The 27,580-nt window shown below is 47.0% G+C and overlaps 8 protein-coding genes, 1 non-coding gene and 1 pseudogene across 10 annotated transcripts; 5 read left to right on the top strand and 5 right to left on the bottom strand.

Moving 5' to 3' along the window:
* Window positions 1–714: 714 nt before the first annotated feature.
* Window positions 715–4,615, top strand: EDB82DRAFT_430308 (thiamine diphosphate-binding protein; the record flags this gene model as incomplete). Its single annotated transcript, XM_025734395.2, has 4 exons — window positions 715–921; window positions 1,004–2,500; window positions 2,707–2,720; window positions 2,827–4,615. 4 exons carry the CDS (start codon window positions 715–717, stop codon window positions 4,613–4,615), a joined length of 3,507 nt encoding a protein of 1,168 aa, XP_025585206.2.
* On the bottom strand, window positions 4,299–6,118 carry EDB82DRAFT_555039 (pyridoxal phosphate-dependent transferase; the record flags this gene model as incomplete). The annotated part of the gene is made up of 4 exons (XM_065609645.1): window positions 4,299–4,823; window positions 4,870–5,763; window positions 5,815–5,948; window positions 6,000–6,118. The coding sequence occupies 4 exons, from the start codon at window positions 6,116–6,118 to the stop codon at window positions 4,744–4,746; spliced, it is 1,227 nt and encodes a 408-aa protein (XP_065464726.1). The 3' UTR covers window positions 4,299–4,743.
* Window positions 6,119–8,069: 1,951 nt separating this feature from the next.
* EDB82DRAFT_460571 (concanavalin A-like lectin/glucanase domain-containing protein) lies at window positions 8,070–10,270 on the bottom strand. Its single transcript, XM_065607871.1, has 5 exons — window positions 10,261–10,270; window positions 9,754–10,202; window positions 9,424–9,694; window positions 9,070–9,362; window positions 8,070–9,018 (listed from the first exon to the last, which is right to left on the bottom strand). The coding sequence occupies exons 2-5, from the start codon at window positions 9,845–9,847 to the stop codon at window positions 8,513–8,515; spliced, it is 1,164 nt and encodes a 387-aa protein (XP_065464727.1). The 5' UTR covers window positions 9,848–10,202; window positions 10,261–10,270; the 3' UTR covers window positions 8,070–8,512.
* Window positions 10,271–11,134: 864 nt separating this feature from the next.
* Window positions 11,135–12,197, bottom strand: EDB82DRAFT_460574 (Alpha/Beta hydrolase protein). Its single transcript, XM_025734401.2, has 2 exons — window positions 11,772–12,197; window positions 11,135–11,722 (listed from the first exon to the last, which is right to left on the bottom strand). Exons 1-2 carry the CDS (start codon window positions 12,136–12,138, stop codon window positions 11,160–11,162), a joined length of 930 nt encoding a protein of 309 aa, XP_025585211.1. The 5' UTR covers window positions 12,139–12,197; the 3' UTR covers window positions 11,135–11,159.
* Window positions 12,198–12,646: 449 nt separating this feature from the next.
* EDB82DRAFT_498165 (major facilitator superfamily domain-containing protein) lies at window positions 12,647–14,482 on the top strand. Its single transcript, XM_025734402.2, has 3 exons — window positions 12,647–12,903; window positions 12,953–13,939; window positions 13,985–14,482. The coding sequence occupies exons 1-3, from the start codon at window positions 12,688–12,690 to the stop codon at window positions 14,150–14,152; spliced, it is 1,371 nt and encodes a 456-aa protein (XP_025585212.2). The 5' UTR covers window positions 12,647–12,687; the 3' UTR covers window positions 14,153–14,482.
* On the bottom strand, window positions 14,186–14,294 carry EDB82DRAFT_t154 (annotated as a pseudogene). The gene has a single exon. The product of its transcript is annotated as a tRNA-OTHER (tRNA).
* A 1,566-nt stretch (window positions 14,483–16,048) lies between the features above and the next one.
* EDB82DRAFT_524052 (P-loop containing nucleoside triphosphate hydrolase protein) lies at window positions 16,049–20,133 on the top strand (the record flags this gene model as incomplete). Its single annotated transcript, XM_025734403.2, has 5 exons — window positions 16,049–16,310; window positions 16,360–17,666; window positions 17,717–19,298; window positions 19,928–20,061; window positions 20,113–20,133. 5 exons carry the CDS (start codon window positions 16,049–16,051, stop codon window positions 20,131–20,133), a joined length of 3,306 nt encoding a protein of 1,101 aa, XP_025585213.2.
* Window positions 20,134–21,826: 1,693 nt separating this feature from the next.
* Window positions 21,827–21,930, top strand: EDB82DRAFT_t90. Its single transcript has one exon. It is a non-coding gene; the product is annotated as a tRNA-OTHER (tRNA).
* Window positions 21,931–24,796: 2,866 nt separating this feature from the next.
* Window positions 24,797–26,231, top strand: EDB82DRAFT_555043 (voltage-dependent anion channel-domain-containing protein; the record flags this gene model as incomplete). The annotated part of the gene is made up of 3 exons (XM_065609646.1): window positions 24,797–25,542; window positions 25,592–26,115; window positions 26,203–26,231. 3 exons carry the CDS (start codon window positions 24,797–24,799, stop codon window positions 26,229–26,231), a joined length of 1,299 nt encoding a protein of 432 aa, XP_065464728.1.
* Window positions 26,232–26,398: 167 nt separating this feature from the next.
* Window positions 26,399–27,296, bottom strand: EDB82DRAFT_498172 (uncharacterized protein). Its single transcript, XM_025734405.2, has one exon. It carries the CDS (start codon window positions 27,091–27,093, stop codon window positions 26,788–26,790), a length of 306 nt encoding a protein of 101 aa, XP_025585215.2. The 5' UTR covers window positions 27,094–27,296; the 3' UTR covers window positions 26,399–26,787.
* Between the last annotated feature and the right edge of the window lie 284 nt (window positions 27,297–27,580).

Below are 27,580 nucleotides of genomic sequence, written 5' to 3' on the forward strand. Positions count from 1 at the left end.
CTGACCAATAGCATCAAGGTATAAAGTTCCTCATGATGCGATACTTTATGGCTAACGGAAACATGTACCCGAGGTCAAGACAATTAATCTGGAATCACTTCTCTTATGGCTGTACCTCGGAACCGAGAACCTTTTTGATCCAGTGCTCTGGGTCATAGATCTTATCTAGGCGATGTCATGAATCGTCTCTCAGCAAACGATGGTACATCTAAAAATACCCGGATAATCAACCCTTGCAGCTCATATCGTACCTCCTCTGCACCATCAAGTTTCGACATTATGAGCCATAAATCTTCAAACATAGAATGCAATAGATGGGAAAGAAAAGAAAAACGGTGTTGATATGCTTCATGCCGTCACTATCGAGGTAGCCCTATGATCATGCCGTTTCTTAGGCGTGTAGAGGCGTAAAGAGGCGTCAAGACCCTGGAACGGCAATAAATCCCATGTTTCGAGTCCCAGTACCATTGGTAGCATTAAGCTAAGAGAACCACTTCGGACTTGAGCTAAAGTCCACCAATCAACACCACGAAACAATGGCGATGGGGATACCGAAAGAGGCAAAGTTACAGCATTTGAGACACGACGCTAGAATGTATTTAGAAGCCAGAGCCTCTGCCCGAGCAGAAAATTGCAAGCCATCACGTTCTTCTACTTCCTTTTTTGTCCAATAGACTGTTTTCTAAGCGAATGTGCTGGCTTCCAAAGTTGAAAATGGACATCAGACGGACCTTGGAAGCCACAAACTTCTATTCCAATTTAGCCGCTGCGCTTTCAGCCTTTTCTCAAGACAAACTCGACAATCCGACGTTGAATTTACAAATCGTTATCCAAGAGGGGAATAGTGCTGATGGTGACAGATCGGATACTTTCGAAGCCAATGAACAACCTATTATGCAATCAGGACACCTTCTCCTCTCAGTAAGTCAATTGATTACGACACAAATTCATGACATGAAAGTCAGCACGGGAGAGAAACTTATATTGACGAATCTTGTTACAGCATAAAATCCCTCTCCGCATTGACACTGCCACGTGCAGCATCGAACCTGCTGGTCCTAGCTTTGCCTCGAGAGAAGCATCTCCGGAGCACCGTATACCAACCAATCGGAGGCAGATTGAAGTTCAAAGACGTACCCAGAGTTATCAGACACATAAGAGACAAGGCGGTTTGAGGTTGGCTGCGGTGAACGGGAATGTTCCGGTGGAAGGTGGCGTTGAGAACGAAAGCCCGAGACAGATGCAGGTCGGCCAAGAAAACTTTCCAAAAAGAGTCAAGGTTAAGCACGATGGCGTGTTTCATCCACGAGAGTCTTCTCTGGGGAAATTCGTCGTGGGCGTTTGGGAGCAGATGCACTCCGGGCTGATTCTCGAACCGCATGTTCTTACGGAACAAGTTCAACTTACTTCTCGTTCGTTGGGGAATGGTCCTTCTGTGGACATCGTGCCGACAGCTTCGAGCATGCGACCGGATCAAACTTGGGAGTCGTTCAACCAAAGCAATATCTTCTGCCGAAGAGTCACCCAAGCCAGCCGCACATGTCGCTCTATCGAAGTCATTGTTCAAGCGCGATGGGTTGAGCTGTTTGACTCTTACGTCAAGTACCTTGCCAGCACGAATCCAAACCTTTCAGCGACAAAAAGCCGTATGAGAGCTATAGCCGAGGCATGCACCGACTTTGGTTGGACGGAGAAGGAACTTCGAAACAAGATGGCTATTTGGCGAGGATATAAAGAGATCAAGGATGTACTTGGCTGGGTGGCTCTGGTCTTTTCTGGGATGGGACTCTATCGGCTGTGTAAGTATCGCGTCGACTTTGACAAAGAGAAGTTTTCCCGGGCGCGGGCTTTGAGAATACGGATGGAAGTCGCTGCTGATACCCTGCATAAGAACTGGAGGCAGCTGTTGGCTATTGTAGGCGAGTCAACGCAAACACGTTTCGTCGGACATCCTCACGACTGGGTAGTCCATCAAGATGGCTCAGAACCGGTCTCTCTTCGATCAACGTACCTGGAATATGATCCAAACTTTGCATTCGAACATCTTGATGAGTCAGTCATCGATACTGTGTCGTGGGGGGCAGATGACCCTCGCTGGACTCCGTCAAGCGCTGTGTGTGTTTCTGGTTTCAACATATGCGGCTTGTGCAGCGAAGTACAATCCAATGAAGGCTCAACCAACGCCTGCAAATGTTTTCCCAATTGCTTTGGCACGTCGAGGTTACCAATTGCAGTGCAAGTCTTTCGCACATCCAACGGTCGCAACAATGGCCTTCAAGCCTTGGTAGCGTTTGAAAGAGGCACTGCAATTGGGGAGTTTGTTGGCTTGATCACGAAAGATATCGAAGAACAAGATGTTCTCGATAGTAAAGTCGGCGGAAGAAGATATCAGATCTGGCAGGGAAGGCAGGGTAACTTTACCCGGTTTGCAAACCATAGTTGCAAACCGAATGCGCAGTTTGAGAAGTTTGTCTGGCTCGGTACTCAGCATGTCCTGCTCGTGAGCAAAGGCATCGAAGCAGGGATGGAGATTACAGTGGATTATACAGAGAGTTATTGGCGGGGCTTAGACAAGAAGTGCCTTTGCGGTGAACCTTGTTGCAGGTATAACAAGTCCGATAATGGGAGGCTTGGTTGAAGTAAGGGTAAGCTGATAATGTGTGGCTTTGAGTTTGACGGGGTGATTTGTGAGTATGATTCGGAGAGATGACCAATAATATGTAAGATTTTAAGGCTGACCGAAGTGACAAATTGTCGATCAATCGAAATTCCGTTACTCACCGACTTCCTAACACGACTCGCTGTGCCGAGGCAAATAGCTTGTAGTCACATAGCTTCGAGACCAGTATTATACTGTCCCAATATGATCAGCAAAAAAATTCCCTTGGCGTCATACCTGTTTACTCGTCTCAGACAAACAGGCACTCGGCGCATCTACGGAGTACCTGGAGACTTTACGCTCAAAGCTCTCGATCATGTTCCCCGCTCCGGGCTCCAGTTCGTCGGATGCTGTAATGAGCTGAATGCTGGCTATGCCGCAGATGGCTACGCCCGAGCCCAACGTCATCGTCTGAACTCTGGGCTTGGTGCATTGATCACTACGTACGGTGTCGGGGAGCTGAGTGCATCCAATGCTGTCGCTGGAAGTTACGCCGAGCATCTACCGGTCGTTCATATCGTCGGGACACCTTCTCAGAAAGCAAGACAGGTTTCGACTGCAAGCGTTGGTGGAAGGAAGCCGCACTTGCATATTCATCACACCCTGGCTGATTCACGAATTGGTGTGTTCCGAGACATTGCGGAGAAGTTTACAGTCGCACAGCTTGATCTTGCGGGAGTCAATGCTGAGGATGTACCTAGCAAGGTTGATGAGGTCCTCGCGAAGGCTCTGCATCATAGTCGTCCGGTCTATATCGAGCTACCATCCGACGCGATAGAAACTGCGGTCTCTTCAGCCACACTTGGCAACCCGATCGACGAGAGACGAACCACAAGCGATGGACCTGGATACATGGAGACAAAAACAAGGGCTGATGCTCTTTTGCAAAAGATTTACGCGGCTCAGAGACCATTAATTTTGGTCGATCGGGGTGATGGAATCGAAACTATCCGGCCTGATATCAACGACTTTGTAGAAAAGTCGGGTATTCCAACACTGTCACTACCATCAGGTGCCAGCATGATTAATAACTCGCTATCCAACTATTTTGGTGTGTATTCTGGTTCAATAGGTCATGTTGACTTGACGCCTGCCGTGAAGTCAGCAGATTTGGTTTTGGCTTTTGGCTGTCAGTTCTCAGATACCCAAACGCTCGGCTGGGGTGTCGTCCCTGACCGAGATAACATATTTATGATTGGAAGAAATCATATTGAGGATGAACAGACGGATGCTGGAGAGGTCTTGAGAACGATGACCGCAAATGTCAAGAAACAGAACCTCGCAAAGCAAGACACATCTTTATGGGGTAACTTCCGCCATTTGCCTGCGCAGACACTCGAGCCGGAAGCTTCTATAAACCAGGACGACTTCTACTTCCATCTCAACAAGCATCTCAAGGATAACGACACGGTGTTGTTGGGAAACGCAACACCAATTATAGGTGGACGAGACTTTGTTCTTCCACCCTCTTCTCACCTCATTGCATCAGGAATGTGGTTCTCGATCGGACATATGCTGCCAGCAGCGTTGGGAGTTTCTCAAGCCAAAGCCGATCAGGGTTCATCTGGACGCACGATTCTTCTGGACGGTGACGGAAGCTTCCAGATGACGGCGCAAGAGTTAAGCACCATTATACACAAGCGCGTCAATATGATTGTCTTCATTGTTAATAACAGTGGGTACACATACGAGAGATACATCCATGGTATGGATGAGGAGTACAACGATGTCGCGCCGTGGAACTATAGTATTGGGCCTAGTCTTTTTGGTCCGGCACCTGATGGATATCCAATCCAGTCGTGCCGAGTACGGACCTGGAAAGAGCTGGACAGTGTTATTAACTCTGAGGGATTCTCCACCGGGAAAGGCTTGACGCTGGTCGACCTTGTTATGGATAGATATGATATTTCAGAGAAGGCCAAGATGTTATTTGAGTTTGTTAATAAGCAACTTTAGATAGAGCGTTTTCTTCCATGATCGCTCTGTTACTTGAGTATGTTCAAGATCTCCCGATATCTAGTTCGTGTGCGAGGGCATTCTCATCTCAGCTGTTGCGCATGCTCGTTCCTGATAGTAGTCTATTCTCATTTTCCGTTTTTGCCTACTTGAGATTTCTTCACAATCACATCCTCCAACGTCGAGATCACCGTCTCAATCTCTTCGCCTAGACACGGTTAGCGTAGTGACTTGTCATGAGTTCAGAAACGTACGAGTATTGTAGTGCGCCATGCTCACTCGCACAACACCATCCGCGGCATCCAAATCTAGGACTTCTGTGATTAACCGATGGGAATAGAAGTGGCCGTGCTTCAAGCCAATATTGGAGTTGGCTTCAATCGCCGCCACAACACTTCGCGAGTTCCACCCTTCAACAGTGAAGCTAACAATAGGTACCCGGCTTTCCGCATCAGCACGGGGTTCTCCATAGATAGTGATATCCTCTCGCTTCGACAAATAATCGAGTAGCATGGTTTGGATCTGTGTCTCTTGCTTGACGCTGCCTTCCCAGCCATGTTCGGATATGTGATCTACAACGGTAGGAATGCTCGCTATCAGCTCATAGCTTCCAGCAGCAAACGATGCTTTGTCGGACAGAGTTTCCGAGGGATTGAAGTAATGGCATAAAGGCCGAATCTCCTTCTGAGCCTCTCGACTGGCGTATAGCATGGAAATATGAGGACCAAAGACTTTATACCATGAGAGACAGTAAAAGTCGACTCCAAGATCTTTCACGTCGACTGAACGATGGGGGGCATAAGCAACACCATCCACGCAGACAAGGACGTTAGGATACTCATGAGCAGCCGTCGTGATGGCTTTTACGTCATGGATGGAGCCAAGAAGATTTGTAGTGTGAGTAAAAGCCAGAAACTTTGTCCTGTTGGACAGCAATGGCTTGAGACTCTCAACTGTAAGTTTTGGGTTGTTATCATGCCCTTCTGGATTCCAAAATCTTATACCTAGCCCCTGTCGTTCTGCGAGATCAAGCCATGGCGCGATGTTGGCTTCGTGGTCGAGGGCCGATACGATAATTTCGTCGCCTTCTGCGAATGTGAGCCCGAGCGCTAGGTTACGCAGAAGTTGAGTGGAAGAGGCGCCATAAACTGTATTATATGTCAGTTTTATATTCAACATAGGCTTCATTTATAGTGTACCGATCTCATCCGGTAGAGCATTGATATAGCGTGAACCTGCTTCATAACCCTTGTTAACTTTCTTGGCTGCTGTCTGACTCGCGTCATAGGAGCCGCCCATTTGCACATTTGAAGTGATCAAATAATCCCGTATCCTAGAGTAGGGTCAGTAAAATACAAACATTGTCCCCAAGTGCTTGGCATACGAGTCGGCAGCAGCGCCTAGGATTTGGCTACCCCCAGCGTTGTCCAAAAAGACTTGCTTTTGCTGTAAAGCAGGAAACTGAGCTCTCAAAGCCCCGATATCGTGTTTGGACTGCGTCATCTTGGAATTTTCAAGCAAAGATGATTACTTTCTGTCCGACCTAAATCTCTTGACCGGAAGGAATATTTTGTTTTGATGCTTGACGATTAAAGGCCAGGTTGACTGAAGGTTGAGATTAGAGGCGGGGTAGTGTTCTTGGGGCAGACCCTGGTGATTATGATGCAATCATTCCTACACCAAATTAATGCGAAAAAGGCAGGTGAGCCAACATTGTAGAAAAGATATAGTATAATGCTTGCCTTAATGCGGACCAGGCATCAACACTGACTGAGGAGCAATCTCAATCAACAACAACGACGGAATTCAACAACACTACCACATATATAGTGAGGAAAACCTCAACTTTGAGATTTATAGATGTATACAAAGTGCTTTAGACAGTCCTATCAAATCAAATCCAGCAGTGGATTCGCTGAAAGGGCTGCCGGTGATGCGCAAGCAATGGGCGGACGTCTCTACTCATGTCGGCTATCCTTCACTTGGCGTCGCACATCTCATCACAGCAAAGCCCTTCCTAATTCAGTATTGATGAATGTTATGAATCTGAAAGTTTTACATTTTTCGCTGAATAAACGTTCAGTCATATTACGTGATTAGTACAACGCAACCTTGATTCAACACATCGCAATAAGCAACCATTGAGTATATCAACTGCCAACGAACAGTGCATACCTCCCAGACAAGCTCAATAACAGTCAACTCAGCTACAGAACCCCGTGAATATCCAAGATTGACAACTCAAAATGTGTACCTCCACTCACCAGTTTACAAAATGCGGCCAATGCATGAACATCTTAGACGAGGACTATCCGTGTATATTCCGATGCAAACTTCACAAGCAAGGCCGTAGATGCGAAAAGACAACCAAAGACGAAAGCACCAAAGACGAAAGCACCAAAGACGCCGATGCAGATGATTACGGCGAGTGCGTGAAGAGAGAGGAGGAGAGGAAGAGGAAAGCGAAGGAAAATAGCAAGTAATTAAATTGGCATAGGATAAAATGGTAGATCGACAAACTATTTTTAATGTGCTATAGTTCTACACATTAGACCCATATCTATCTACTGTGATTCCTTTGTTTACGTGACTTGCTATGAACAAAATATTATTAATTCTTTTGTTTTGATACCTGGTATTCGGCTCAAAATGTACTGACGAATACTCACGCTTTCATATTCTCATCCGAGTAAGATACGGGCATTCCAGATTCGCCAATGCTTCCCCTGTACCTTGTATCATTAGGCAATGATTTTACTGCCTCTGCCATAGGTGAAAACTGTACAACTTCGGAAATAGTATCCAGATGGGGAACGGGTGAACGTCCGTCCTTGAACAACCTGTCACAACGATCACCAGCTTGTGAGCAAGGTGTCCTGTGTTACGAGGCTATAACTCATCCAAGGGCCTTCATCACACATCCACAAAGGATCGGGTACTATATAATGTCTCCTTAGTTCTCTTGGGACGTCAGCTTCTGGTAGACATCAGGCCCCGAAAATGCAAACCTCACACAAGGCTTTGTCACCAATTCAAGATGTGCACTACCATTCGTATCATGACAAAGTGTTCGTTGTGCTGGTACGTCATCAATACAACACATGATGTGACTCAACAATGCGAGGAATATAAAGCGAATGGGGTTTGTTCTGGAGTTCATCGCCCGACGAAGACTAAGTACGCGGATGAATCCAGTTGTCCAGAGTGTAGGAAGAAGAAGAGCATTGTAAAATGAGGAAGTAAATGTGGACTAATATGTATGTGGGAGGGATACGCGTTATGATGTTTGATTCCCAGAAGGTTAATTTATGGTGATGAATTGGCGATTGTGACTGTCATTTTCAGGGCATGAGGATGGAGCGAATACTAGCGTGATCCTTTCAGGAAGGCGAAAGAGTTGACAGGCGCGGTCGAGTCCACCACAGATTGCTAAGGCATTGCTGTCTTTTTTTTCACAACTTCAACGTTCGGCCTAACAAGACACAATCACATAAATATTGTCTGGACAGGAAACTTGGTATTGACTGAATTAGTCAAGAAAGAAATTGGGAGGAAAGGAGGGAACAAAGGCCATAAGAGAATAACACATCATTCGACCTCCAAGTTTAGGGTTTATGAATAAACAGACCAAGCTACTATCCTAAAAAGCATAAATCAGCTCACTGATTTCGTCTATTATGCTTTCAGAACTATGCGTGGTTCTCCAGAGCGATTGCCTGGTTCGTCCAACCACGTGATGAGCCACGCGATACGCCACGTTTGAACCATTGTGAACCACGTGCCCGAACCCCAGTCAATGATGTCTATTCAAACGATCTATAAACAAAGGCAACCAATCTATAAGCAACCAAAACTGAATCTAGAAGAGAGACGTTCTTTCTATACCGTAGTGAAGATTTACATCGTAAGCATGGCAGCGCAAAGAGCACCAAGACTCAGCCACATCTTGGGCATGTTTCCAGAAGCACCGTTCTCATCACTCTCAGCAGTCGCAGAAGCACTGCTTCCTGTTGAAGTGGCATCGGTTTCGGAACTGCCTGTCTCGGCAGCCTTGTTGTTCTTGAAGTCGCTGCTTCCAGTCTCACTTGCTTTGGCGGTAGACATAGTTGTAGCGTCGGAGTCGGAGTCGGAGGTAGTTTCGGTAGCAGATTCAGCAGTCTCGGAAGTTGTCTTGGAGGCAGTTTCAGAAGCAGTTGTTGACTCGGTCTCGTCTTCATCCTCGTCATCGTCCTTGTCATTGCTGCCGTTGTCCTTCTTGTCAAAGTCGATACTCTTGTAAGATCCAGATCGGTCACCGTAGGAGTAACTCTCAGCAGGGTTCAGGTTCTCAACCTTGACCTTCTGCACAGTCATGGTAAAAGGAATCTTGGAAAAGTCTGTCTCGCCGCCAGCCCATTCAACCGCTTGAAGATCGTCAGCTTTGGTTCCCATGGCTTCATCATGTATGTACTCACTTCCTTCTGCGTTATCATCAACGTCTCCTCCCGCCCAGATTCCAAGCTTTACACGCATGGGTGTTTGAGGATAGTTCTCCCCTCCTCGAGCCTCGGCAAAGTTGAGGGTTCGGACAGAAACACCGTTGATATACCACGCACATGACTCTTGGGTCCAATGAACGGTATAGTTGTGAAACTCTGACTGAGTGTTCTCGACCGGGAATGTAAGACTCTGAGTGTTATCCGTGCTTCCTTTTGCGTAGAAATTGGTCTGGGTTTCGGCATCTCTGCCTCCCAGAAACTCCCAGTCACTGCGTATATCGTCAGTATACTACACTTCACTGCACGCCGTCTGTGATGAATGTAACTTACACCTCGTCAAGAATATCAGACAGCAAGACAATAGACGAAACAATGCCTTGCCCAGGGGCTGCTTTCATATGGATCTCAACACGACCAAAGAACATGTACCACTTGGTCTGGATAGTAGGTGACTGGCCCTGTTTGTTGATCGTAAACTCAGCACCTTCCGAGGTATATTTGACGTCTCCGTGACCGGTTCCTTCCCAGTTGTCGTCGTCGCTGCCCTTGGTAAAGTCTACCGAGTAAGATGAAGAAGCAAGACCGGGGTTGGCATCACACGCTGTAAGCCATATCAGTTCATCCGCCTTTCTCAACGACCATTTTTCGGGTATTACTAACACTGCTTCATGGGATTGCAGCTCGAATACGTCTGCGCAGTAACTGAAGCTGCAAGGCTGGCAGCCAGCATAATTCTGGACCACATAGAGACCATGTTTGCGGATGTTGCAAATGGGATTTATTAGAATAGTTGAAAAGTAAAGAGGATTATTATAAATATTAAAAAACGAATGAAGTGGTAGACAACAGGAGTAACGAAAGACGGTGTGTATTGACACGAGTTAAAAGAATGCGACGTTAGCCTACCACTTGACACTGGTCAGAAAGAGCAAACTTTCGGCAAGTGGGAAAGGAAAGAAGATCAGACGAATACATGGGGCTAGACCAGTGGATATAAAAATAAATAATGCCCTGAGCGTGCGATATTTCTTTCTCCTTATTCCTGCTGCGCCTTCTGAACCTTTGTTCAGGTTGGGTTTAGCTGATCTTGGCTAATCACTGTTGGTCGACGTTAGGCGGGTGTTAGTTATCAGCTATACGGGGAGGAAATGAAGATGGTCGCTTTACTGGGTCCTCTGGATCCTTGTCCTGTGGATACGCAAGCTCTGACGCGTAATGGGGCATCCTTGCTCCATGAATGGAGTGATTATCGATTATTTACGGGGAAGAACAGATATGATTCGATGTTGACACCAGACGGGACCGTAAAAATTGGGAGAGCTGAATGATCTGAGCTGGACTTGTTTACGGTTCGTCCAGTTTCATCATTGACTATCGTTGCCCTGGCGGATCTTGAAGTTTTTGGAGTGGAGGCTGTTGCTAGTCAGGCACTGAATCCTCTGGTCAGCCCGTAAAATTTGACAGGCAAGGTTTGTTTTGGGTAAACTACGAGGTGCGAGATAAGGGTTTGGTTAGCGATATTATGGCCTATCATACGAACAAAACCAAGTCTATTTTCTGCTCACTGGTACGGTAACATGCGACGTCCTTCTCCAATTCCACGCGAGAATGAAAATGCTTATCGGTCACTGATTTTCAATCAATAGTGTCGCTGAAAAGCTCGGTTGGGGCTTCCACAGTGACTCCGCCCTTGCAGGTTCAACTAATAAATTGGAGAACATACAGGGCTAGCACGGATCTCGACTCGGATCGATCGGCTTTGTTGACGGCGTGAGTTGTAGGGTAGTATGGATCAAGATTCGCAATCAACAAAAGCCACGCATCTTGATGGTTTTCTCTAGACTTAGACTAGTTTTCTAAGACAGATCTGATATTCGATGTTCTGTTACTGGATGCTACTCAAAATGTCATACATAAGGCTCTGTGGGGTAGGGGTGCTGAAGAAGGACCACTTTATAGTTCAGTGTGAGGTCCGAAAAATCCACCAACGCCTGTGCTTGTGAGAAGTCACTCGACATATGAGACAAAGCAATGGAATTATGTACAAGTATATCTCATGTGGTTTTTTATGAGCGTTGCTCTTGGGAAGTATCGCTGAGCCATGTACCCAGCTCAATACCCATCTGTCCACTCTGATCTATCATGCTCAGATGACCAGCCTTGTCAATAACGACAATTTCCTCAGCCTTCAATGCATTTCCCAATCTGTACGCCACTTCGACTGGAAGCCATTTGTCGTCAGCTCCCCAAATGACCTTGACGCGTAATTTTGATCCAACCTCGCCATATCGCCCTTCGACTTCTCCCGTGCTTCTCCAATTAGCTTGGCATAGCTCTCTAATGAAACCTTGTTTGCCGCCTTCCCGTGTCCAAGGCTCCTTAAGCATCTGCATTGTTTCGCTTGGTAGTTTGTAATATGCTGCGTCTCTGATGTAACTCTCTAGAATTCCTTCGAATACCGTGTCTGGGAGTTGTTCAAAGATGTGAGGGTTTTCGGCCATGCTCTTGAAAAGAGGCTGCCCAAATGGTCCCATCGACACGACATCGATCAGACAGAGACTTTCATAAGATAATCCATGTAGGAGATATCCTCTAAGACTGATCAAACCTCCATTATCGTGAGCGATGACTGTCAATTATTAACCTTATGTTTAACCTCCAATATTTTCAATCCTTACCATGAGCTGTTGGAAAAGACCAGCTGCCCTCCCATTCTTGAAAGAGCGCAGCAAAAACCTCTGCTTGTCGCGCAAGGTTGCTGTCGAACTGTTCAACAGGGTGTATGCTGGGCAACAGACCCGGCTTTAAAAGTTCTGGAGGCGATTCACCGAAACCAGGTCTATCAAAAAGATGAACGCAAAATCGGCGCGACAATGCAACCGCGAAGTCAGTCCAAACGCGTGACGACCAAGGCGTTCCATGAATGAAGATTAGAGGAGGGAGGCCTTCATCGCCTAATGTTCCCCATTTGACATCGTATACATGAGTTGAGGTTTCGTAGTGAAAGGTCTCAGTGAGAATTGAAGGGTCTTGTGATGATGTCATTGTGTTGATGCGATGAGCTGAGAATTGAGGTTGTGATGAGATGGTCTGAGCGATTGATTGGGATAAAGAGAGGTGAAGGTGAAGGACTCAACATATCGGGATAATTATAGCAATGAGAAGGTATGACGAAGCAAGAATGAGATCACAACCGTGATTGAGGTGAGATTTGATTTGCCACCGCCCTTGTCTTGACAATTGCGACTTACAGAAAATGACATCTACAGATTCGTGACCTTGATGGAATCCATGAATTTCAATCAAACAAGATACAATATCGATCTTTGAAAAGAAAACTAAAAAAAAAACTCAATGATATTAGTAGAGACTATTTTTAATTAATTGAAGGTTATATAATACATTTGCAAGCTGGAAGCGTCAGCTTTGTCCTATCTTGGCAGGGATGAATGCATCCTAGTAACGCCCTTGGCTTGACATCCAGAGATAAAGACACTCTTCGCCGCACAACTCCACTTTATACTTCTTCCTCTTGAATCAAAATAAAGGCGCAGGGCATCGCAACTCTCCCCTTAGCAAAGAGGCGAATTAAAAATGTCAACGACAACCGCCGTCCAGCTCGAATCGTTAGGTAACGGGACATCCTACGAAGCTTCTTCCTCCAACCTTCGCCCAAGAGGAGCGCTTACCGAAACGACATCAAGTCACCAAAATGACTCTGACGATCCAGCTCTCGAAGCTTCGCGCATCGCAGATAGTACAGTCCCAGATGGAGGCTACGGATGGGTCGTGGTTGGCGCCTGTGCGATGGTAACTAACCTTTTCCCAGCTGATTAAGTTTCTGTCTAACGTCCCTTAGGTAGCATGGTATGTAATTGGACTGTCGTATGTCTGGGGTGTATATCAACGCGCTCTCGTCGAGCGAGGCGTCGGCTCGCCTCTCGCCTTATCGTTCTGCGGATCCATTTCTCCAGCACTGATGGCGACGGTTGGAATGCTAGTGTCAAGGATGATCCGATCCTTCGGAACTAGAACCCTCAGCTGTGCTGGAATAGTCCTTATGAGCCTCTCGTTCATCCTTGCAAGTTTCGTAACGGACCATCTTGTGGGCCTCATCTTTCTTCCTGGTGTGCTATTGGGACTGGGTATGAGCGGTTGCTTCATGTCATTCTCTGTTGTACCAGCGCAGTATTTCATGAAGCGACGCGGTATAGCGAACGGTATTGTGTATGCCGGGGGAGGTTTTGGTGGCGCTATCATGAGTATTGTGACTGACTCACTGATCAAGAAGTTCAGCGTCGAGTGGGCTTTCCGGATCACGGGGTTACTGATTGCTGTCACAGGACTTCCAGCTGCATATCTCATCAAGGAAAGAACACCTCTCGCTAGGTCGGGGATTGTGGACTGGACCTTGTTCCGTCAGCTCAACTTTGCCATCCTATTCTTCGCTGCTGGAGTCGGCATCTTCCCACTCCTGGTACCACCTTATTTTCTTCCTTTGTATTCCAGTTCCATGGGTCTCAGTACAAGTACTGGTGCCGGTCTGTTGGCTGGCTTCAGTTTCGCTTCAGCGGTTGGACGCATAATCAGCGGTTACCTCTGCGACATCCTCGGTCCAATAAATACACTATGGGCCTTCTTTCTAGGCAACTCGATTACGATGCTGACTCTTTGGCCCGCTTCGACGTCACTTGCGCCCCTGGCTGTCTTTGCCGTACTAAACGGACTCATGAACGGTGGCTTCTTTTCCTCTATGCCCACAGTTGTCAGTAATGTCTTCGGATCGGCACGTGTATCTACAGCAATGGCAATGATGATCGTTGGCTGGATATTAGGGTACCTTCTTGTAAGTCCAGACACTAAAATTACAAGATCATGCTAACTAGAGCAGGGGTCCCCTATCGCAGGGTTTCTGCTCGAACGTCACGGCGGTGCTGATGGAGGATTACAAGCCTATCGACCTGCAATGTTCTACGCTGGCTCATTTTCCGCCTTTGCAACTATTCTAACAACATTCTTACGATGGAGAATAAGCAAGAAGGTCTTTGAGAAAGTTTGAATGGAAATATATTGGCCAAAGGGCAAAAAGAGATGGACAACCGAGGATTTGGACCTCGAACCTTGAACAACGTCCTATACAGTTGTCTTGCGACGACTGTGCAACAAGAGCTTGTTATGTCATACCGTTAGACCAGCCGCCCTGTTTTATGTTGCTGAAGACTGCTGAGCTTGAGAGATATAGGGCATAGGTAGTAGAGATATAGAAGTGTAAAAGAGAAAGAAAAAAGGATGGGCAACCAAGGACTCGAACCCTGCTCTTTTCGAATGCTCATATTCACTATACGGATATAGTAAAGAACAACCTCCCGAGGGAAGCTGTATATGAACCTGAATGTCATACCACTAGATCAATCGCCCCTTTTTTTTCATTGTTATAAGATAGTGATATAATGAGGACATATAAAGCCTAGGCAGCAAGCTGGGTAGGTAAGGGTTTAAGCCATGGAAAAGAAAGATGGTGTTTTCGCAACAGGGACTTGCTCGCTTTATATACAAAATCGTGTTCTCCACTCTAGTACCATCTCCACTGGCCCTGACTGGAGTACCTGATACAACACGTCGCGGAAATGTGGCGGATATGGATGGTATTTTTGAGGTGATAGGTTCATCGCACACGTTGCTATTTGAGTGTTTTCAGTATTTTCAATATCCATTACATGTCATCTCAATAGAACTCTTCTGTTGGTGTTTTATTCTTTTAAGTTAATTTTATTGTTTGCTCAAACTCTTCATTTAGATGTTTGTATCAAGTAAAAATTATTTCTTTTGGAGCAAGCCTCGTAAGTAGGATTGTGCACTCTATATCAAACGCCCACTCGGTGGCCTTCCTGATTGATTAGGAATCCAATTGTATAATTTAGATTAAAATCTTAGGATACTTACTTTATGCTTTAAAGGTCATATACTAGCGTTTCATGATCTGCATAGCTGCATCGGTGCTTAACCCAGCCTTGTTTGAATTGGGCTGATGTCAGATAAAGTTCATCTCAAGTTGGGCACATGTCTGTTCGAATCATTCCAGATCGCTACCTGAAACGTTCTTAGTTGTAGAACAGAGATCAAACGTAATTTTCTAGATGTTCTCAACCTCTGCTCATATGCATAAGACCGATCGAATACCCGCTTGAGTCTCCTTGGTGGTGGTCAGATTCGAGTAAGGCCCTGATCAATTGTCTTGACAGCATCATCGTCGACGGGAACCAATTGATCATCACCGTCGTCCAAGCACGGAAGATTGTCTTGATCGGGAAGCTCATTGTCGCTGGGACCGTGATGAGACCCATCGTCGGATTTATCCGGAGCACACTGGGGTTTCTTGAATTATTCGGCGAGGCAGGCGGGGGAGCAGTTGCCAACCCTTTGACTGTTGCTTGTGGAGACTTCGAGCAACTTGAGCATCACGGTATTTATTTACCCTTTCGAAGAAATGAGTAAAAAGGTCAAAAAAGAGGTAGATGACCGGGGATCGAACCCCAGATCTACGTTGGCAAGACCCTTCAGATATCTGTACCACTAATGGTCCAGTTGAGGATCTGCGACCATCGGGGTATCGAACCTCTAATGTTACCTTTCGGTACGGTCCATACGGACCACCAGACCAGTCGCCTGCTGTCTGATATTATGTGATAGTCATGAGCTTGAGGTACATAGCTGTACGTGGAATGAACTGTGCGAACGAACACCCTCATTGTGTTTGCGCAAGAGGGGCTTAATATACTTATGATATGCAAAATTGTGTCAACTGTTTGCCAGCTGGCAGGCAGCTGCTTGTTACTCCGAACCCATAAAGCATTTTTTTCACAAACGCGTAAATGGGACCCTCGTGCGTGTAGGGCAAGCTATCTCGCTCTTCTCAACTTCTATTTTCTCTTTCTTCTTCTTCACCGACATCGCCATGAAGCCCCAAGGTGAAAGGCCCGACAAGGCTCAGAAGGCCCATGCTCCCAACTATGACCTTCCTCCGACATTTCTCAAACCATGTGTAATGAAGGTCAACGGCGCCTTCTTCGGTGGCAAGAGCCTCGGATTTGTCGCTGATGTTGACACGCATGTCCTTGCATTAAGGGCCGTGGATATGGACTCCCACCTGGCGCTTCTTATGCATTTCCCCTTAACCGCCTCGGCCGAGGATAGCGGCTTCGGTAAAATTCATACGAGTGAGTCTTTTCCGCTACTGACTGTGCACTACCTAACGAACAATTGAAGTAAATTCAATGACACGAAGGCCCGAACCCTGCAACTTCCGCAAACTCAAACTCAGGTTTCCTCGTGATATCGAGATTGCGTATCGAGAGGCGAGCCAGGAGGACACTGCCATGTGCCCCAGCGGTAAACCTCGAATGGTATGGGTCGACGTCACCATGAGGCAAGGCGTGATCACTGTTGAAGGATTCGGCATGCCATATTTCAACCCGGGCCATCCCTCTGAAAGCTGGCTCCGAAACATGTCACCCGCTGTTGACGACTTGAAACTCCTCGATTTGGTACACCGAAATCACTTCAGCCTCCTCGTTTGCAGTCCCGAAAAACCGACAAGGTCACGATGGAACGTGAGCTGCCTGGCACCCACGTTTGATTACGGCTATGGCACCAATCATCACTGGTCAGAGGCCAAGGCCCTGACTCAGCTCGACAAAATCCGCGGACATCAGTTTCAAGCTGCTTTTAGTCACCCGACCGATACTTCCCACGTAACAGCTGTCACCCAAAGCCTCGTTCAGGATGTTGCGTGGCTCATCAAGGCTTCCAACGAGATGGCCGATGAAAGGCTGCCGGCGTATTTCGTCCGGATACCCGCCAAAGTCAATATTAGGAGACGATACTTCGTCGTTGTGAGGACTAGTGGCGACTTCTGGGGTCGTTACAACAAAGCGTGGGCACGTTTCACCAAGTCTGCCGATTTGAAGCTACGGCTGCATGTTGAGAGGGCCGAGAACTGGCATGCTCGTGTTCTAGACCGTCCAGACTTTCTTGGCCCGTTGACCCAGCACCATCTTCAAGAGAACGATCTTGTTCTCGAGGCGCTACCCGTTTCGATGTCGACGGCAGTATTATGCGAGTTCGAGACACGCAACCAAGCTGACGCAGCAACCGAATCTCGCTGGAACCGCATTTCACTCCATTGGGATTTAGGTCTTCACGAGTTCAAGCGCAAGGTCGAGGCTGTTTGTCAGTTTCTCCCCAAAGCTGCTCCATCGAACTTACATTTCGGCGGCCCAAGCAATGACAAGGAATTGGCCATGATGCTTCACAGGGATCTACTGCGTGGCGAGGGGTTTTACAACACCATGGTTCGATCAGCCTCCTCTGCCACTGATATTGAGAGCAGCATGAAGAAGTTAGGTCTCAACAACGGAAGCATGCGCCTTCAGACTCTCCCTTCCGTCAATTTCCTTGACGGCCCCGACGCAAAATGGGTTGATTCGCTTATGATGGAAGCTCTTGAGCAAGACCGCCATCGATTACGCCGGCATTTGAGCCACAGTCCCCTTGGCTTAGTTGTCATCACAGCTGTATGTACTTCCCATTTAATCATGTGAAATATCAAGCTAATAATTCACAGGGTCCTGGATTCGGCAAGACCACCGCCGCTGCCGTCGTGGTTCTTGCAATGCATGCCAGCTTGGGCAAGGTCCTAGCGAGCGGCCCGACAAACGTTGCGGTCAACAATCTGTGTGATCGCATCTCTGTAGTGTCCAATCGTGTCACCGACCGATACAATAGTGACAGGGAGCGAGCCAGCCGACGGCGTCGTCCTCTGGTTCTCCGTGGCTTCAGGCTCGACAATGAGCACGCTGCATTCAACAACCTGCTCAAGAACCTCGACCTTGGCAATAACGCCGCCCCTTTTGTTCTCTGGGGGGCGCAGTTGAAGTGGAAGTTGCAGTTCTCGGCGACATACTGGCTTCTCATGTGCCTTGGTTCATGTGCTGTTCCCGCGTTGCATGATGACGATAGCAAAGCCCTACACAACTTGCGCCACGACCTAAACAGACGAAGCGATATGGCATCCCTCCGCAAACGAGTCGCAGGCAAGATAACCTGGGACGAGTATGTCAACTCATCGCGCCTGACCAAAGCAGAGTTCGAAACACTGGTGGGACGACTTATAAAGTCGGCCGACATTCTCTGCACCATTCCTGCTTTGGCTGAATCTGAACCAAACTTATCAGACTGGAAGGTCAATTCCGCCCGTGCCATTGCAATTGATGAGGCTGGTAATATGAGCCGTGGCGACTTATGCTCAATATGGGGTAACACCCTTCTACCGTGTCTACTTGCGGGAGACGACAAGCAACTGGCCCCAGTTGTAATTACGAGTGAGGAGCTAGACGCCGACGGTAACTCAATCAACAGGTTCGGCCCGGATGGTAGGATCTCAGCGCTCGAGTTCGTCATGGGATCCGGTTGGCCTGTTTATCGCCTCCGAACTCAATTACGCATGGCAAGAGGTCAGTTTGACATCTGTCGCGCCACCGTGTACAGTGACGTCAATTCCAGCTACAGCCCGGGATCCGATATCAGCCTTCCTGCCCATCGTACCGGTCGCGTCTTGGAGGAGTATATTCGTGTCAGGTTCCCCGATGTCACGTCTCCCGAGGATGAGAACCTGGTGCCTTTATTCGTCAGTTGTAAGAACTCGACGTGCATCGTGGATCCCGTCACCAGATCGAAGAGAAACTTTGATCAGATCCGCATCGCTCTGGAATTCTGCGTCGACTTCGTTCAGACCAAGAAGATTAGCCCCGCTGACCTTCTAATCATCTCTCCAGAAAGGGCTATGGTCGAGATTATCTCTAAGCGGCTGAAGCAGGCTCAATACGTTGTCCTCCAGGGCATGCGATCACCCTCGACCGTTCATTCAGTTCAAGGTCAAGAGAGTGACATGGTCGTCATCGTTACCGGAACAAATAGCGTTGTTGGTGCTGGCTTCACATCCGACGAACGTCGCCTCAATGTGATGCTGAGCCGTCATAAGAGTGCTCTTGTAATCTTTAGCGACATTGACACTGTTGACTACAATGGCAAGAGCAAAGCTGAGTTGACTCAAGAGCCCACTGGGGAGATGATATTCACAAAGGCTACCATGCTGAAGCGCGTACATAGTCTGATGGTTCAGAACGGCCGTGTCGCGACAGTCGATTGTAAGGCCTATCCAACGGGGGCAATAAGGTCAAGTAGATAAATTGAAATGGTCCTATTTTCGCTGTGCTGCAATATGAGATGATAAGTGTGATATGATTAACATGGTGGGACCTACAGATGGAATCCCGAGAACGAGCTTTAGGCTAGTAAAATAAATGAACTAAGGGTAGAGCATAAGTAGCATAAACTCACTAAGTAATTTCGTCGCTTATGCCTCCAGCGGCCAGCGTTTTTCTGGTGGAGGCTGCTGAGTCTACATTGCCGTGCTACTGCCAGCAGTTGGCAGACCCTGGAGTAAAGCATTTTAGCAAGAAAATCAATAAAACCAAACAAAGGGATTTTCAGCGCGTTTCCTGTTGATCGTTTGTTCCTTTGTTTGCAGCATCTACCTTGGAATCTTGGAAGTTGCGCATGCGCCCTGACCTGTGAGCAATTACCAAACTTGACGAAATCACCACCACCGACCACAAGCTCGAAGCTCACAAACGATACAGGAGCCAAAAAAGCGTTGTCACCTAGCTATGCGCTGGCAATAGGCAGCCGCGCGATAAAGCGTATTTGCGGGCCTGATCTGTAAGGCCTAACCTCGGCTGAATCTCTGGAGATGATTCTTGCTAACTCACATCAGCGTCAACACGAGCCTCTGCCAATACTCAGCGAATCACCGACATCAATGAACTATTTGATCAAATCTTCCTTGGACCTGTCGACGGGGACACCGGCCACGGGGAATTTCCCTACCCGCGAGCACCCCAATTCTACGTAAGTCCAAAACTGGGACGGCTATTCCCTGATTGCTAATCGTTTTGATAGATAGCACCTCCCACAAAATAGCTTGCAAGCTTGTGCTTGCCTGATGATATTCGAACATAGGCTGGGGTTGCCATCATACCATAACCGGTCTGCGGCAACTCAGCTGATTGCTGTGCCTGAGTCCTTAGCCCAGAACATGGAAGTGAACGGAAAGAGATTCTACGTCCAGCCGGTACTAACTCTCCGGGATTTTGGAACTCGGATATGAAGAGTTCATTGGTAACCCAGACCGGAAATGCTAAGAGCACTGACCCGGTATTCAAACCCTTGACTGGCACTAGGATGGGATGTAAGTCCCAGATTGAAGGTGTGTTGGGCGAGGCCCATCCGGGATGGCTCAACCATGTACTCACACAGCCCGTGGAAGACCTGATGTGTAAGAATGCCATAAACGCCATTACCCAACGAAATTTTCGGCGTTAGGAGTTGGCCCAGAGAAGAGGAGCGGGGAAGCTGAGGTGTAACCCTGACGAGCTCGTTCTAACTTGGGATGATATCCAGTTGGAGATGGACTGGAATCATGTCCGGCAAGCACTGAACGCCGAAGCCTCTCTGAACAAAGATGTTGTCACCCACTTACACCGTGTGTACTCTGATCTCACCAAAGAGGTGATCACGACAGGAGCTTCATTTTCGGAATCTGGAGCCCCATGGTGGAGAACTTAATGAGCTCGCAATGGAATGTGCTCCTTTCTACTTGGCTCGCCTCGCAGGAATGATGCCCCCTTAAGTGCACTGAAGCTATTGATCCGCAGATCCCCGCCCCGTATCTCGAACAGTGGGAAACCATGAAGATGATTGGTACCATGCTTGAGGACCAAAAGCCGATGACCTGGAACATCACCAATCAGGCCCTCCATCAATTCTACAACTCACATCTGGTCCATCGGCAGGTGGGAGTGCATTAACCGGTTGTTGTGATTGCTTTTGTTTGTCGAAGGGCCAAGAGGGGGCAGAGGTTAGAGAATATCCCGGCAGCGATAGAGGCAGATGAAAGAATGAGTGGAGTTGGGGAGGTCAAGTTAGAGATGATAAGAGTCTCTGAAGAAATAAAGAGAGGTCGTAGCGGGGGTAGGTTCGCGGTAGTTGTTATGATTGTTTTTGTCTGTCAAAAGATAAAGGAAAAACACCAACAGTGAAGCTTTATTCAAATCACAGGTAAAAAAAGTAACGGCCAGACATAAGCCAATCGGCTTGTTCAGGTACGAAAGTGGAGAACACGATTCTGTATATAAAGTGAGAAAACCCGCAACTACAATATTTCTTCCCCATGCTTTAACGTTCACCTCCCAACTTTCTGTCTGGACTTCATATCTCTCAAGTCCACTATCATCTTATAACATAAAAACAAGGGCGTGTGTGAAGATCCAGGGTTCAAGTCCCCGTTCGTCCATTCTCTTTTTTCCTCTTGCACCTCTACGTCATCTATGCCTCAAGTTCAGTATCGTTCAGAAACATCAGATGTGAGGGCGACTTCGTCTAGTGGTCCGCATGGACCGTACCGAAAGGTAACATTAGGGGTTCGATCCCCCAGTCAGTTGCAGACTCTTAACTGGACTCCCCGTAGGCCATGGTTAGGAGAGGTCTTCTCAACAAAGCAGTGAGGTTTGAGTCCCTGGTCGTTCCTCTCTTTTTGCGTTTCTTGTCTACCTATAATGGCGCCCATGCTTGATATGGCTTAAACCGAGTGTCTCTCAGAAACCTTCAGAAACCAGGGCAACTGATCTAGTGGTATGACATCAGCTCTTGTTGTACGGGCGTCGTTAGGGCCCCGTGAAAATAAGTTGAAGATTCGAGGTTCAAATCCTTGGTCGCCCATATCTCTTTTGTTTTTTGATTAAATGACAGTGAATGCGTCAAAATCTTTTGTTACAGCTGACTGCCAAATCTTCCCGGCTATTGTTTCATACCTTCCGGTTCCTGTACACATGAGATGCAGGGTGTTGAGACCTAGCAATACGATATGTGATTCTTCTATCAATGAAACTTCACAGTTCGGGTTTCTACTGAGTAAATGACAACAAAGAGCTCTCTCGGTCAATCAGTGTCCCGTTGACTTCTACAATTCAGGCCTCAATGAACCATGCTTGTAGACAGTATATTGTGAAAACTACCAGCAATGCGGCATTTGCCTCAAGGACAACCACGTCTATTCATCAGCCTCCAGGTCTTCAATGAAGTTGCAGACATCATCAAAATAACCATCCATCATTACACCTCCTTTCCTCCTACAGCTTCATCAGAATCTGGGTACCGAGTCATACTCAAGCAGATTTCGGCGGGATATATACACCTGTCGGTAACATATTCTACACGAGGATTGACGGGAAAGTAAAGACTGCTCTCCCGGTTTTTAGCGACCTTGCTATGTAACTTCAACCGACACTGCGATTCCTACCAGGTAAGTACGCGACTGATTGTAGCCGACCTGGTGGAAGCAAAAGGTCCTATTGTGAAACACTTCCGTTGGGGTGTCCCAGGGAGGATGAATGAGAGAGCTTGATGCGTCACTATTGTAGGAGTCGTGCCTGTCCTTGGTTTCATACTAGGCTATACTGTTGATAGTCTGGGTGTCCACCACTGTCTATGTTTATAATGATGTCTCCCTGAGCTAAGCCATCGGTTACCGTAGCCAAAGCAAGGCAAAGAAGGTCATTTTTGCTTGCAAAGGTCCAATACTGTAGTCACGCTTGGACCGATCTACGCCTGAGTAAATTCTTCACATATAGGGTATGACACATCACTGATGTATTGATATCTTTAGCCAAGCATAGCTAAGCCCACCCATCGGTGTCACATGTGCTACAATGAGTTCTGTTCCGAGACAATCATAGAATCCAGAGATCTAATACTGGGGGGGAGATTGTCCTTTGGCACTGGCACTGTGTAGGAGTAACTTTCACGTCACACTCAACGTACAAAGTCTCAAGGACAGAGTTCAATCAGTTTTTCTTTCACATCAAAGCATATCAAGGTGAATGACTCAGATATCCTCTAGGCTCTATTCCAGGCAGCAAGTTGAGAACAAGCCCGCACCACCGTGCAGCTGTATCAAAATTTACTTGACACCGCTTAGACACTATCCGAGTTATTACAATGCCACGTTTCGGTTATTTCCCCAATGACGATCCCTTCAAAGATTCCACAGACATTGACCATTCTGGAGAACAGCATGCCAAGGCGGTACATCCAGATCTCTCATTTGATGCAAGTCTGCAGGGAATGCCTTTACGCTTCAATATTGGGGTAAAGTGGACACGAGTCTTTCTCCCGAACAGAAGATGACGGCATCTATATAGGTGTAACGGTGCAGTATATCTATAGATCTATACCAAACAATAGATAAGAGATTCATACACTTAACAGACATGCTAAATTCTTCCGCGGCCGGGGTTTAGATGTTGTTTCACGATTGAAGCTATGGCCACAAGCTAACTACTTGCAGTACTTTTGTCCTGGGCGGTTAAGATAAGAGGGCCCAAAGCGGCTCCAGAGTGACGAGATGCAGAATGTCGATTGGTCAGATGTGACAGAACCCTCGAAGCTTCTTCTGAAGCTTGTATCTTTAAATGTTGGAGGTATCGCACATGGAGCCCCTAGTTGTTTGACGCCTTGACATAACATGGATTTCACCCGCGCCCCCACTGACGAGAATCTTTCGGGATCAATATTATTGGTGTCTTTAATGAGGCTGCGAAGGAGGCGAAGACATGACTCTGTACTGAACGTCATAGTTAGGTGTTTAGAAGTCTGAATCATTTCGTGTGCAAGAATTGACATTCACCTACGTATTTACCCCTCCCTTACGGTATCAAGAAATTTAACCGTTGGAAGCATAAGAGACAAAATTAGTAGGTCATTTATGCTCTTTAGACCATAGTTCTTAGGATACTTATTTTTCTATCCTGAGACTCAGGAGGCCATCAATGTTTCTACTACCCACTTGCCATCATACCTATGAAGCAAAGTGACGAAAACGCGAAAAATATTCGTTCTATTTATGTGTTGTTCTCCGAATCTAGGACAACTATGATGATCTAATCTCACTCGCATGGAACAGGGAACATCTTTCCGGGTAGATACATTGTTTTGCCGTCGAGTTTTGACGCCCAATTACGAACAGTGGCAAAGATAACCGCCATGGTGCGACACGATCGCGCCTAATCATTCTGGGTATATTGTTTCGAATTTTTAGATCTTATCTCCAGCGTTGCAATGAGCATCCATCTGCGACGGTTGGTGTTGACAAGCCGTTTATCTTTTCTGTTTACAGGGGTCTCATCTAAATATGGTAGCCTCCTTGTTTCTTGCCACGCTTTACAGAGCCTCAACACCAAGCAATGCAAAGCAAGCGTGCAAAAGGTCCCCAAAAGGGTGCCACTTTGACGTTTCGTTTTTGCAGGGTGAGAACCGGAGCAATGAACGAAAAGGTCCACCAAACTAAAACAACTGCCGAAAGGGCCGTGTTGATTCTATTCTAAGCAGGTTGTTCTCATCAGATATAAATGCTTGCCGTCCTGTCTTGTTTATGTTCGATGCAAAAAGTCTGGAGCTGGAATCCTATTGTCAAAGTCGACTTTTTGTCAATTCTTTTCTTTCCCCCTCTTTTTTCTTTTCCTTGTCATTTTCTCTTTTGTCTTTTCTTCTTTTCTTATCCCCTAATTTCCCTTTGGACGTTCTAGTCATGGGTAGAACGGAAGAAAACTCGGCTTGGACCGACTCAGTCGTGTCAACTCGAAAGAACTCAGAGGAGTGGAAGCCACTATCACGAAACTCTGCTCTCCCTGGTCGTTTGAGCGTCAAGCTGGACACTCGACATGCCAGCGTTGACCATGGCCGACACAGTTACAGCAGGTCCATCACCCCGGCCGTTGAAAAGGGACACGACCCATTCCGCGACAGCGACGAAGACGAGATAGACGAGCAGAAAAAGCACCACCACGACATGTTCGACCCGAACCGACCCAAGATGGCTCTGAAGGATAGACTACACCACTTCACATTCGCGTGGTTTACGGCCAGTATGTCCTTGGGGGGGCTGTCTTTGCTTATTTTTGCTCAACCACATCAATTCCCAGGTCTGAGAGAGATAGGGTTGGCAGTTTATATCATAAATATCTTGTTGGTCGTTGCTATTTGCTCTGCAATGATGCTTCGCTTCTTCTTCAACCCGGGCGATATGGCAAAGTCCATTACCCATGAACGAGAGGGATTCTTCTTTCCAACATTCTTTCTAACTATTGCAACTCTCATCACCAGTACCCAGCGATATGCCATACCTGATAACGACGAGACGTTGGCGTGGGCTATCCAAGTGGCGTACTGGGGATATGTTGTCTTGACTGTTTTGCTTGCTGTTGGCCAATACAGCTACGTCTTTGCTGCGCATAACTTTGGTCTACAGACTATGATGCCGACCTGGATCTTGCCGTGGGTTCTCAGTTGTCCCTTTGAACGTTCTGTTTGCTAACTTGAGAAGTATTTTTCCGATTATGTTGTCTGGCACAATTGCCTCGGTCATTGCCGACACACAGCCCGAGATCGCAGCCATTCCCATTATTGTGGGGGGCCTCACGTGCCAGGGACTTGGATTATCCGTCGCCGTCCTGATGTATGCACATATGATCGGTCGTCTTATGTCCGCAGGCCTACCCAATCGAGAGCATAGACCGGGACTATACATGTGTGTTGGCCCCCCGTCGTTCACGGCTCTGGCCTTGATCGGTATGGCCAATGGACTGCCTGAAAACATTGAACCTGGCATGGACGGTATCAAGATCGATCCTGGTATGATTCGCGCCATGGCTCTCATAGCAGGAATCTTCCTTTGGGCTCTTGCGGCTTGGTGGTGGGGGATTGCTACCATGGCTGTCATCCAGTCTCCTCCTGTCTATTTCCATCTTGGTTTCTACGCCATGGTCTTCCCTAATACTGGTTGGATTCTCGCTACGATTTCTATCGGTAATGCATTGGGCAGTGAGCACGTCAAGTGGATGGGGACAGGTATGAGTATTGTGCTGGTCATTACATACTTCTACGTTGTCTACAGACACATCAAAGCTTTTATAAAGCAAGATATCATGTATACAGGAAGGGATGAGGATTTCAACGATCATTGATCAGAGAATGTTGTCGGAGGTTGAGCTTCGGGTTGTCACGTGTGCCTTCACGTGGTCATGGATACCAGTTACCCAATACAAATCTTCAATTCCTTCGTATCATATTGTGTCAACTAAATATAGAGTGATTAATTCGAGATTGAACCGATTCTAGAGAGAATTGATGTGTTTGCCATGGATTGAAGACTCCCACAGTCTAATTTGCCATTAAATCTTGATATGCCCGATAGATAGTGAAACCAAAGACCCGTGCTTATTTCTCTACAGATCATTTCCAACTTGGCGATGCTCTTGGGAAAGAATCCCGTCATGCTGTACTCGTCAAGATAATCTCGCTCCTCCTTCAGATCACTCAAAGCCACAGTAACCCAGTCATCAACAATATCTCTTTGTCTCCTCCTGGCGACTCGTCTAGTGTGCTCATAATTGCACTTTTCCCAATACTGATTATCCAAATCCGGTTCAGACCACTCGTCGGGATCTTCATCCGACTCAGCATCTTGTGAGCGAATGCGGCGACGTGACCAACGAACTGGTACTTCAAGCAACTGCCAGTCTAACTGTGCGGTAGCTCCCGGGCTTTGATCAATTGCAAAAGCCAGTTGTCAAGCCTCTGGAAATATCGGGCGCTTTCATTCTCACCACAAATCCCTACCGAAGTATAGAGATCAGCATGCGATGCATCGGCCATGCTGAGAAGAAGATTGGAGGCCAGAGTGTTGTTGACCGGTGCGATAGTCTTGGCCGTTTTGGAGTGCCGGCACACAAGTTTCGCATAATCCTCAGTTGTGTAATCGCTGGGGTCACCGCCAAGCTCCACAACCACTTTTCTGTCCACTATCTGGATATTTCTATCAATCATCTTGATTATGCCGTCATAGAGCGCTTTTGCAGTTTGCTCCTTTCGTTCTTTGGTAACTTGTTGGCTATTGTTTGACTGTGACGCCGAGGTGGCAGTTTGACAACCTCTGCGGGGTGGCTTTCCTCGATAGGTCGAGTCTCATCGTGACTAGCACTTCGCTTTGGAGCTGACATTGTCGGCAAATTGTTTTGAGAAGATATGTTGTAAAAAGTAAGGTTGCAGATCTTCATCTACAGACTGGACAACCAGATTTATAAATGTCGGTTACGTCATATGACGAGACTTGAATCATAGCTCAAGCTACAACGTAACAAAAGCAATGTTACTTGTCTTTCGGACATTCACTAAAGAAACAATATAGTGAAATTGAAATAATTATTTTGGCTGGGACTGACTGCACTGGCTGACTGGTTAAAAGGCTAATTGAAAGAGGCAAGAATGCAAGATGCTTCTCCAAGATAATGTCAGTCGATAATGCGATAAGAGT

Source organism: Fusarium venenatum (genome assembly GCF_020744135.1).
Source record: "Fusarium venenatum strain MPI-CAGE-CH-0201 chromosome Unknown EDB82scaffold_2, whole genome shotgun sequence".
Classification (NCBI taxonomy): Eukaryota; Fungi; Ascomycota; class Sordariomycetes; order Hypocreales; family Nectriaceae; genus Fusarium; species Fusarium venenatum.

Excerpts from the sequence above, each read along its gene's own strand:
- EDB82DRAFT_460571 (XM_065607871.1), bottom strand. The coding sequence starts at position 9,847 with ATGGTCTCTATGTGGTCCAGAATTATGCTGGCTGCCAGCCTTGCAGCT. Across the intron at positions 9,695-9,753 it reads CTGCAATCCCATGAAGCAGT|CGTGTGATGCCAACCCCGGT; the intron begins GTTAGTAATACC and ends TATGGCTTACAG. Across the intron at positions 9,363-9,423 it reads TCTGATATTCTTGACGAGGT|TGACTGGGAGTTTCTGGGAG; the intron begins GTAAGTTACATT and ends CGATATACGCAG.
- EDB82DRAFT_460574 (XM_025734401.2), bottom strand. The coding sequence starts at position 12,138 with ATGACATCATCACAAGACCCTTCAATTCTCACTGAGACCTTTCACTAC. Across the intron at positions 11,723-11,771 it reads GTCTTTTCCAACAGCTCATG|TCATCGCTCACGATAATGGA; the intron begins GTAAGGATTGAA and ends AATAATTGACAG.
- EDB82DRAFT_498165 (XM_025734402.2), top strand. The coding sequence starts at position 12,688 with ATGTCAACGACAACCGCCGTCCAGCTCGAATCGTTAGGTAACGGGACA. Across the intron at positions 12,904-12,952 it reads TGGTTGGCGCCTGTGCGATG|GTAGCATGGTATGTAATTGG; the intron begins GTAACTAACCTT and ends AACGTCCCTTAG. Across the intron at positions 13,940-13,984 it reads GGATATTAGGGTACCTTCTT|GGGTCCCCTATCGCAGGGTT; the intron begins GTAAGTCCAGAC and ends TAACTAGAGCAG.
- EDB82DRAFT_498172 (XM_025734405.2), bottom strand. The coding sequence starts at position 27,093 with ATGATTGATAGAAATATCCAGATAGTGGACAGAAAAGTGGTTGTGGAG.